General features: G+C 33.1%; 1 protein-coding gene across 1 annotated transcript; it reads left to right on the forward strand.

Annotated features, from left to right (window-relative positions):
- Positions 1 to 5,195: 5,195 nt before the first annotated feature.
- On the forward strand, positions 5,196 to 7,880 carry LOC107014021 (type IV inositol polyphosphate 5-phosphatase 9-like). Its single transcript, XM_015213888.2, has 7 exons — positions 5,196 to 5,346; positions 5,450 to 5,557; positions 5,646 to 6,000; positions 6,140 to 6,324; positions 6,813 to 6,921; positions 7,121 to 7,275; positions 7,367 to 7,880. The coding sequence occupies exons 1-7, from the start codon at positions 5,252 to 5,254 to the stop codon at positions 7,524 to 7,526; spliced, it is 1,167 nt and encodes a 388-aa protein (XP_015069374.1). The 5' UTR covers positions 5,196 to 5,251; the 3' UTR covers positions 7,527 to 7,880.
- The last annotated feature ends 4,630 nt before the right edge of the window (positions 7,881 to 12,510 follow it).

The raw sequence follows: 12,510 nt of genomic DNA on the forward strand, positions 1-12,510 counted from the left end.
ATTTTCTCTCATTTTAAAACAACAAAAATTTTGAACTTCTTCTTCTACACAATTAAATATTTGTTTAATTTGCTCCTGTTAAATGGCTCACTAACATCATTGTTTTTGTATCAATAAACTGGTGAATAGAATTGTTCCATCGTGAGAGGATGTATTTTTTTAAACCTCGGGTACTAACGGTTAACTGGGTTGAGTGAACTCGATAAAATTTACCTGAAAGCTTATAAAAGATCAGCCCTCTACAAAGAAAAAATGAAGAAGTACCATGACCTAAAGATTAAAAAACGAGAGTTTATGGTTGGGGATCTGGTGCTTTTATACAATTCTAGGTTGCGCTTGTTTCCGTGCAAGCTCAAGCCCAAATGGACTAGCCCTGAAAGGCTGTAAGGCGGAGCGAATCCGGAAAGATTGCCTCAGTTCGGATTGTTCTCTGCAACTTGAGAACATGAAGTTGGGATAATAATTTACTTAAGGGGACAATGTGCATCCAGCAGGCTCAATTTTTTCCTTTCTGTTTTATTCTATTGTCGCAAATCCTGGTATGTTTATATGCTTATTCTATTAATATTTATTTTTGAGTACATGTTTTAAAACTTTGTTGTTTATGTTTATGCTTTTGATCATTTTGTTCAAGTAAAGATATGTTAATCAAGAGTTTAATGTAATCATTAGACTATTGGTGTCATGTAGATTAGAATTCTTTAACTTTTAAAATAAATGATTTTGATCTTTATAGAGTTTTCATTGGCAAAAAGATACATGGAATGTCCAATAAGGGACTTTTGGGTTTCAAAAGTTATTGTGGTTCCACACCACCTTGGAGTTTTAGTTATTCAACTTTTTATCTTATTGAGACATTCAATCGATTAGTGACATCCAAAAAATAAAGGAAGATAGTGAAATTTGAAGTATTGTACTCAACTTTAATCAAACATTTGGGGTTCAAATGTAGGGTTAGAGTCAATGAATTACCATTCAAAGTAGGATGAATCCATATTAATCAAATATTAAAGAAATAATTATCTACTTATAAACTTTAGATTAAAAGTCACAAATAAAAGTTTTAACCATATTGATCAAAAACATAAACAACAAAATATGTCTTTTGGCTATCAAAGTAGTGTCATTGACTTTGAATAATTTTGAATAAAGGACTTGCAAAGGCATCATTTAATCCAAATTATTTGAGCGACATATGTTATTTCATTGGATTCCAAGAGATGTGTTTTTAAATTTTAATTAACTTATTAAGTACACAACTAATTATATAAGATGTATGATATTTAGATTTTGATGTTAAGGCCTTGAATAGGAGAAAAACTCTCGCAATTGATGAATAAAATGTTTGTACCACTTTTTGAAAATACAAATATAGAAAATGAAACAATTACATATCTTTTCTAAAGACTTTGGTGATGAATAACTATAGTAAAATGAAGAATTAATAACAAAATTCATAAACACTAAGAATCAAATATTTTTTGTTTTAAGATTAAAAAAATATTTCATTTATTCTTTGGATGAAATATTCTTGACAATTTATCGTAAGGATGTATCCTCCCGAAAACACTTATATTATCAAATATTCAGAAGTAGATTATTAACGTGATTCTCCACCGCGTGAAGCTCGAAATATTTACCTAGTTTTCTTATAAATATATATATATGCTAATGGCTCTTGTTAAGAATCGTTAGATCATTTTTTTAATAAATAAACATATAAAGTATTTTATAACATGTATTTTCTATCTTAATAAAGCTTATATTATAATATAAATTTAAATTAGTTGAACTGTCATATGTTTGAAAAAATAAAATTAAGAGAAAGTAATAAATAGAAAAGATGAATTAATAATATTATCCTCCAAAAAAGGGTTCTTAATCATGATTAGCTAGTAATTAATGAGGCCAATTTACAACCAATACAATTTGAGCAATAAGCATTAAATTTTTCTTTTGGCTGATAAAAATACCTTTATTTTTTTTTTATTGAGATATGTCACTGCACTGTAGTTGATCATTTGGAGAAGTTGATTGGTGTTCAAAGCCTAACCCCAAATAAAAAATACTCTTTCCGTTTTACAAAGAATGACCTAATTTGACTTAGCACGGAGTCTAAGAAAATAAAGAAGATTTTTAATATGTGGTTCTAAATTAAATTAAAGTTATGTCAAATATACAAAATTGCCCTTTAATCTTGTTTTAACATGCCACGTAGAAAGTTATTATCAAAAAAGAAAAAAATCATTCTTTTTTAAACATACTAAAAAGGAAAGAAGCTCATTCTTTTTTAAACGGAGGGAGCAAAGCCAATTAGTTGACTGAAGTAGAGTACACTTTTTTGGATTTGGCAGTTGGCATTCAATTTTTTTTTCTCCGTCCATCCAATTATAAAAAAGCATTGATATTAGTGGTTGATACTGCCTATTAATTATCACTGTGACTCAACTTGAAGTACAAACACTGGATTTCTATATAATAATAATAATAATATATGTTGTTCGAATTTTCCTAAATTAATGTAGATTTTACTATTGACATCGACCTGTATATCGTACTTTTTTTGTTAATAGTATCAGCCTGAACCCTCGGATATTTACGCCAAATTAATTCTACTTATTATTGATTAAATGATTTAATCTAACTAAAAATACATACATACATACATATATATATACATACATACATATATACATACATACATACATACATATATATATATATATATATATATATAAATACATACATACATATAAATACATACATACATATAAATACATACATACATACATATATATATATATGTATATATATGTATGTATGTATGTATTTATATACATATATATATATATATGTACATATATATGTATACATACATATATGTACATATATATGTATATATATATATATATATATATATGTATATAAATATATATATATACATATATATATATATGTGTGTGTGTGTGTGTGTATATAAATACATACATACATATAAATACATACATATGTATATATATATATGTATATATATATATATGTGTATATATATATATATGTATATATATATTTATATATATATATATATATATATACATATATACAACTTCTCTTTTTGGAAAGGGTGGAATCCTGGTGAATTGGTTTATATTGCACTATACACAAATTATTCAATTAGGTTTTGAAACTAATTTACATTTAAAAGTTACTTAAAAAGGAAAGAGTATTGATCACGCCTTATAAGAAATTCAGGATTCTTGTCTCGATCTGATAGGCAATATGGGATCATTCTCATCAACACTCGTTACCTCGCACTTAAATCCACACATTTTTAATCCAAGTTCTATCCATTGTCCGGTTTGAAGCATGGGATTCAATGATTGAAAGTATATTCCAATCCTCGTACGGGTTGAGAGCCCTATAACTGATCCATTGGGCTCTGCTCTAATACCAGGTCAAATTAAATCTTGGGGGTTAACTCATACCCCAAAAAACTAGCTCAAAGTAAGGGCTGCCCAAGACCCAAGTCGAGTTCGTAGAGAATAGCAGAAGAAAAGTATAATCGGAGACCTTTTGCTAGTTCAAGATCGTCAATTAAGATCGAAAGATTCAACTAAGAAAGAGGAAGCCAGAAAGGAGAACTTGTTTGTGGAAGAAGACTCTTGAATCGACTCTGTTTTGGGTTGATTACAAATGTCTAATGTCACCTCTATTTATACTTCTAGAAATTATTCTAATACATCTACAAGAAATAACTAGATATCCTTATCTTCTAAGTTCTATTTATGTAACAACAATCTAGATATTTCTATACTTTACTATAAATATCTAATTATCTTGAACAATTAGATTTTTCTTAACTATACGCATCAAAGATACTTACTGTACAACAATCTAGAAAATTCTATTAAATATCTAAGATATTTTTTTTACGATAAAAAAATCAACTTTAATTCTTCACAAGGTTCTCTATCTCGATCTGATGTGCGATGGTTGTCATCAACACAAATAGCCCAATCAAGGAAGGAGCTAATTAATTAGTAGTAAACAATTATCGTATCTTGATTATTATATACGTCTGACCTACCAGACAAATAGGAGAAAAGATAAGAGAGTATGGATGCAATTGAGGCACCTAAAAATATTTAACGTACACAATCATTTGTTTGTGCTTCTCCAAATTGATCACTCTTGAAGTGGTCCAAAATAACATATTTTATCATATTTTATTACCCTAGATTGCTCATTTCTATTCGTGGATATAAATCAATTGATCACCAAATCAATTTAAATACTTGTCTCTTTATCTTTTTTTAAAAAAATATTTTTACTTTATTCGTTTTCAAACGACACTTGATAAGTTTGATCCTTACCATTTCAAGTTTCATATTTTTTGTTTCCACATGGGAGTTTGAGTTGAAAATGTAATTATCATAAGTACTGCTCCCTCCTGTCTCATTTTATATGTCACTTTTTTAGTTTGCGCTTGCATTAAGAAATGATGTAATTTTACTTTTCTACCCTTATTTAATATTTTCTTAAGTCAATTTTTATAATAAATAATGAATATATTTTCAAGATTAATTAACTACTCTATCAAGAATATAATAGACAAAATATGATAATTTATGCATAAATTAAGTATTATGATTCAGCTATATATTGAAGATGATGACATATTAAATGGGACGGAGGAAATATATTTAAACTCTTTCTGTATCTATTTACCAAAGTATAGTTAGTCCCAAAACAATATATTTATTAGGGAAAAGTGACAACCTTTCCAATCATCATAGACGCTTTTTTCCAATAAGTAGTTTATAATTAAACTTACCTTCCGCTTTCGGTTTATTAAAATTTAATCCAACTTGCATCATCCCTCACATCACATTCCCCTTATGCTTCATGTCTTTCCAATTGATTATGTTAACAATTCATTCATTCATTAATTTTTTTGCTTTTACTGCTGTGTTTAACAACTTCTTTCCCTTTATAAGCATTCCATAATAGACCAAACCAACCATTAGCATTTTGTAGCCCTAACTGGACTGGACGGAGTCAGAACTTTTAGTTTACAGGTTTACACATATTAAGTCAAAGTTACTGAATTTAACTGAACTCTCGGAAATCAGCTTGCTCTTTTTGTCCCCCTTTATATATATACATACTTATTGCCCACCATCTCTATGCTTCTTCCCCACATAAGTATTATGATATAAGTTCTGCATTTTGTTTCGTCTCCTCCGAGGTCATGTGGCTTGCTTTAGCAGCTAACAACATCCTTGAAGACAGACAGAATCATGAAGTTGATTATCAAACTACGCCTGCTCAAATTCAAAATTTGACGTATATATACATTTCTCAGTCTTATAAATTTTACGTTATTAAAATTCTTCAATGCTAGTTTCATCTTATATTTCCTTTCCGTTTATTGAAAAAAAACAAACAGATTATTTGTTAGCTCATGGAATGTTGGAGGCATTGCACCACCTTCCGAGTTAAACATGGAAGACTTGGTCCATGATGAAAACAATTTGGCTGATATCTACGTTCTCGGGTAATGTTTATTGACTTTACTGTTTATAGTAAGTAAAGATCAGTAATTTTAATATGAAAAGAACTGAATAACCGCAAATTTGTATCAGGTTTCAAGAAATTGTACCTTTGAATGCCGGAAACATCTTAGTGCAAGAGAATACAAGCATATCTATGCAATGGAATTCTCTTATTAGAACAGCTCTTAACAAGACTGATGATATTCGTCTTCATCACAAGGCGGAGCTTGGAGAAAGTCATCAAAAGGTTTATCCATTAAAGAGAGAGGGATCCTTTACTGCTACTACGAAAACTAGTAATTCACCATATTTTGAATGCATAATTAGCAAACAAATGGTAGGAATTTTTATTACCATCTGGGCAAGGTCTCCCCTGCTTCCTTATATCAGGCATATAAGTGTCTCCTCTGTAGGCTGTGGTATTTTCGGCTGCCTCGGTAACAAGGTACAAATCATTCACATCCTGATTTCAACTTGAAAACAAATATCCTAATTTCACAATTTTTATGTCCAAACGCCCTTTTTCTACTCGTATTTGGTTAATTACTAGTACTAATTTTTAGAAATTGAACATATATATACAGGGTTCAGTTTCGGTTAGATTTTGCTTGCACGAAACAAGTTTCTGCTTTGTGTGTAGTCATTTGGCTTCTGGTGGAAAAGAAGGAGACAAGAGAGAGCGAAATGCAAATGCCTCTCAAATACTATCACGCACACAATTTTCCTCTGATCCATTTCAATGTTTGCCGAGAAAGATTTTACAACACGAGTATGTTTACCTCTCTTATATGTTTCTTTTTTCAGAGTATAATTTTCTGACGAGAGCGTTTCGAATCAAACCCTTGTCACTCAGTCTTCCTTATAGTGTACTTCTTTTCTATTAGCTCGAGTGTTCGCCCTATCCATAATATCACCAGGTTATGAATATGGTTTTGCTTGTTCTGGTAATATTGCCTGCTTGAGTCGTTGCCTAAACTACTCGAGCAGGCAAATATTCCCTATAATTAGTTGAAAAAACTAGGAGCGTCAAAATTCTTACCTAACCCCTTGTATGAGTCTCACTTATTTTAGCAAAGAAGTCAACAATTTCATTTATTTAACACAAAAGGAAGAAGATTTGATTGCTTCTTTTTTTTTTGTTTTATACATCAAGTGGTGCATATCTTGTAATAGGTACTAATTAATATCCACAATTTGCAGGCAGAGATTAATTTTTAAGTATTTTCTAACTGTCACAAGTTGCGTAATCTCATGCAGCAGAGTAATTTGGCTTGGCGACTTGAACTACAGGATTTGCTTACCAGAACCCACAACTAGATCTTTAGTCAATGACAGGCAATGGAGCACGTTGTTACAAAACGATCAGGTATTTTTGTATTACATCAGCAAAAGAAAAATCGATTCAACGAAGTTTGAAAGTTTTAAGTTCTGTAAGCAGAAGTAAATAACCTGCTATAACGAGTCAAATTGAATCGATGATCTAAAAGTTCGACGATGTTAGAACTGAAATCCATCAGCTAAATTCAACCGTTAATTAATTACTGATCTTAAATTGGACATTGAAGTTGAAGGCGGAGCTAAGAGAGGGCTGCACCTTTGAGGGTTGGAATGAGGAGGAAATTGAGTTTGCACCGACATATAAATACAATCTAGATTCTGATGATTATTATGGCTGCAATAATCAGAAAGGGAAAAAGGAAAAGAATCGAACCCCTGCCTGGTAAGTGATCGATCTCATAACACAAATGGAAAAGAACTAGCGAATTAATGTTCTAGAAGAAATTATAGTAAGTAGTGTAAAAATTATGCAGGTGTGATAGGATTATATGGTTTGGGAAGGGACTGAAACAAAGGCAGTATAGTCGAGGTGAGAGTAAGCTGTCGGACCACAGACCAGTACGAGCAATTTTCACAGCAGAGGTCAAGGTTCAGTGTCAATCAACAGAAAATTTTGTCAAAATGTTTTCATAACAACTTGTGAATATTTTCAAATCTTTAAGCTGAAGTCTTCAAATACAAACTATAGCGCCTCAAATATCTGGTGCTGAAAGCATGGGTGGATGTACAGTTGATATGGCGGGTGAATTTGAATCCAAAACTATTGATGCGAAGCATAAATTGATGTATTAAAATTGCAACAAATGATAAGTCTGAGCCTACAATATTAGAAATACAAACTTTAAAGGTTGGAGCCATAGAGTTAATATCCTGAATCCGCCTTTAACTAAAAGATGAGCTAAGTTTCGAACATCAACAAACTCTCATGTTTCATAGATTGGTTCCACCCTTTTGGGTTGGGTAAAGGTGGACAGCAGTAAAATGAAACAAAACTCTTTCTTCCTTTTAAGTCTGTCTGTAAGCATAAGTAGATAACCAATCAAACTACGAGAAACATTAATCCCTGAAACATTTCGCCCCTTTGAATAAGAGATCAACTATGCAGTGATCAGTAATACATGAAATATATAAATAATGAAATGTTTAGTTTGATATATAACACATTAGCATCTAGAACCTGTAACAGCGCGCAAACAGCCTATTATTTATGGTTGTTTTCGTGACACGATCAACTCTAGGTTTATTAGCAATCAGACATCTGAGCTCATCTAATGTTGCAGTAATCTCCGGGAAATTTTTAGAGTGGACTTTGTAAGGGGGAAGCTCTGTCTTAGGGATATGGGCTAATGTGAAACGTTACGCGATGAAAATGTCTTTCGTACGCAAGTTGGAGCCTAGGATTGCTGCAAAAGAATTTACCGGAATAGTTTGATATTTCATATGATAATTGTGTTGGTGATGGTGTCGAATAGATGAGTAGATTAGTAATATTTTGATCACGAAACCATCGTCAAGCAAAACTTTGTGAAATATTTGGTTCACACAGTTTATTGTTGAAACTTTTGCTTAGAACTTTACATTGAACTGTAAGCTTCACAGGTAAGCGGGAGATGATATCCACAACAATATCTTCATTCAGTTCCATATTCAAGCATCGAGAACCAGAATTTTTTATATTATTGAATGGAAAGACCAAAAAAGAGAGAGAATTAAAATTTTTGAATTTTGGAGGAATCGAACATAAAGATGGACATCAAATATTTAACCTAAGAGGCCAAGTACAATAAAATCTCTATAAATTAATATAGGTGGAACCATTAAATTTTATTATTTTATATAAATATTATTTAATCAATAAATTATATTTATTAATTTAAAGAAGGGTTTGAGATTTAATAAAGGTTAGTTTAGAATATATCATAATCATTGTATCTTACTAATTTATGTATCATATATATTGATTTCACATTTTTAAAAAGTATACATAAAGTACAAGAATACGTAAAAATTATTGTATCTTACTAATTTCAACCTTGTGACGTTGGGATAATAAGAGCTTTCAAGATATATTATCGAACAGATTTTATCGTAGAATATTAGAAGACTATGAAATGGGACAAACTAATCCAGGAAAAATTAATGTTTTGGATGCTATCAATTTTGCAATTCATATTTGGACAACAAATATATCTAAGACAATAACACACTGTTTTCGACACTGTGCAATTGGTCCGGAGGATGCAATCTCAAAGAATTTAAATGAACCTACTTGTGAAAACATCATTCATGAACTTGAGGTTATTGACGAATAATCCCGATTACTACAATAAAATGGATGTCAATAAGTGATATATGTTCAGAAGTCCAAAGCTTAGAAAAAATTGTGAATAGCATCAGAAAAATCAATGTTGATGATGAAGTTAGAGATGATACTATATCTTTGAAACCAATTACGCATAATGAAACACTTATCGCATTTACAACTCTTCTCATTTTATAATGCAGTTCGAAAAGACAACATCAAAGCTCTTGGATGCAATAAGAAAAGTTAGAGATGAGCTTCAACAAGATTTTATATTTTAAGAAAAAACGGAACACAATAGAGTCATATTTCACTAAATTGTCTTCGATATATTTGTACTTTTAAAGAATTATTAATTTATGATATTAATGGGACCATATATTATCTTATCGAAATTGATGATTTTCTCCATTTGCCCAAGTCGGGACCGGAGGAAAATATTATTATATAGAGATTATTAATTTATGGGAAAATTATGCAGCTAAACAAACTTATACTATTTAATTACTCATCATAGCTATAGTTTGCTATAATTATCACTCGTGACTAACATTATACATTAATTATGTGGGCTATCTTCGAATTTGTATAATTAGTCATGTTTGTTTATGTATAATTTTCCAGGATATACAAATACATATGTATAATATACAATTATTTAACATATGTACATATACAATTCACCTCTCTCCCACTCTCTGCCCTCTCTCGCTCGCCTCTCTCCTCACCCTCTCAATCTCGCTCGCCTCTCTCCTCCCTCTCCCAATCTCGCTTGCTATATATACAAATACATATGTATAATATACAATATATACATATGCAATTCACTTCTCTCCCACTCTCTGTCCTTTCTCACTCGCCTCTCTCCTCCCTCTCTCGATCTCGCTCGCCTCTCTCCTCCCTCTCTCGATCTCACTCGCCTTTCTCCTCCCTCTCCCAATCTCTCTTGCCATATATACAAATATATATGTATAATATACAATTATTTAACATATGTACATATACAATTCACCTCTCTCCCACTCTCTGCCCTCTCTCGCTCGCCTCTCTCCTCCCTCTCTCGATCTCACTCGCCTTTCTCCTCCCTCTCCCAATCTCGCTTGCTATATATACAAATACATATGTATAAAATACAATTATTTAACATATGTACATATACAATTCACCTCTCTCCCACTCTCTGCCCTCTCTCGCTCGCCTCTCTCCTCCCTCTCTCGATCTCACTCGCCTTTCTCCTCCCTCTCCCAATCTCGCTTGCTATATATACAAATACATATGTATAAAATACAATTATTTAACATATGTACATATACAATTCACCTCTCTCCCACTCTCTGCCCTCTCTCGCTCGCCTCTCTCCTCCCTCTCTCGATCTCACTCGCCTTTCTCCTCCCTCTCCCAATCTCGCTTGCTATATATACAAATACATATGTATAAAATACAATTATTTAACATATGTACATATACAATTCACCTCTCTCCCACTCTCTGCCCTCTCTCGCTCGCCTCTCTCCTCCCTCTCTCGATCTCACTCGCCTTTCTCCTCCCTCTCCCAATCTCGCTTGCTATATATACAAATACATATGTATAAAATACAATTATTTAACATATGTACATATACAATTCACCTCTCTCCCACTCTCTGCCCTCTCTCGCTCGCCTCTCTCCTCCCTCTCTCGATCTCACTCGCCTTTCTCCTCCCTCTCCCAATCTCGCTTGCTATATATACAAATACATATGTATAAAATACAATTATTTAACATATGTACATATACAATTCACCTCTCTCCCACTCTCTGCCCTCTCTCGCTCGCCTCTCTCCTCCCTCTCTCGATCTCACTCGCCTTTCTCCTCCCTCTCCCAATCTCGCTTGCTATATATACAAATACATATGTATAAAATACAATTATTTAACATATGTACATATACAATTCACCTCTCTCCCACTCTCTGCCCTCTCTCGCTCGCCTCTCTCCTCCCTCTCTCGATCTCACTCGCCTTTCTCCTCCCTCTCCCAATCTCGCTTGCTATATATACAAATACATATGTATAAAATACAATTATTTAACATATGTACATATACAATTCACCTCTCTCCCACTCTCTGCCCTCTCTCGCTCGCCTCTCTCCTCCCTCTCTCGATCTCACTCGCCTTTCTCCTCCCTCTCCCAATCTCGCTTGCTATATATACAAATACATATGTATAAAATACAATTATTTAACATATGTACATATACAATTCACCTCTCTCCCACTCTCTGCCCTCTCTCGCTCGCCTCTCTCCTCCCTCTCTCGATCTCACTCGCCTTTCTCCTCCCTCTCCCAATCTCGCTTGCTATATATACAAATACATATGTATAAAATACAATTATTTAACATATGTACATATACAATTCACCTCTCTCCCACTCTCTGCCCTCTCTCGCTCGCCTCTCTCCTCCCTCTCTCGATCTCACTCGCCTTTCTCCTCCCTCTCCCAATCTCGCTTGCTATATATACAAATACATATGTATAAAATACAATTATTTAACATATGTACATATACAATTCACCTCTCTCCCACTCTCTGCCCTCTCTCGCTCGCCTCTCTCCTCCCTCTCTCGATCTCACTCGCCTTTCTCCTCCCTCTCCCAATCTCGCTTGCTATATATACAAATACATATGTATAAAATACAATTATTTAACATATGTACATATACAATTCACCTCTCTCCCACTCTCTGCCCTCTCTCGCTCGCCTCTCTCCTCCCTCTCTCGATCTCACTCGCCTTTCTCCTCCCTCTCCCAATCTCGCTTGCTATATATACAAATACATATGTATAAAATACAATTATTTAACATATGTACATATACAATTCACCTCTCTCCCACTCTCTGCCCTCTCTCGCTCGCCTCTCTCCTCCCTCTCTCGATCTCACTCGCCTTTCTCCTCCCTCTCCCAATCTCGCTTGCTATATATACAAATACATATGTATAAAATACAATTATTTAACATATGTACATATACAATTCACCTCTCTCCCACTCTCTGCCCTCTCTCGCTCGCCTCTCTCCTCCCTCTCTCGATCTCACTCGCCTTTCTCCTCCCTCTCCCAATCTCGCTTGCTATATATACAAATACATATGTATAAAATACAATTATTTAACATATGTACATATACAATTCACCTCTCTCCCACTCTCTGCCCTCTCTCGCTCGCCTCTCTCCTCCCTCTCTCGATCTCACTCGCCTTTCTCCTCCTCTCCCAATCTCTCTTGCCATATATACAAATATATATGTATAATATACAATTATCTAACCAATGTACATATACA

Source organism: Solanum pennellii, chromosome 3 (genome assembly GCF_001406875.1).
Source record: "Solanum pennellii chromosome 3, SPENNV200".
NCBI lineage: Eukaryota > Viridiplantae > Streptophyta > Magnoliopsida > Solanales > Solanaceae > Solanum > Solanum pennellii.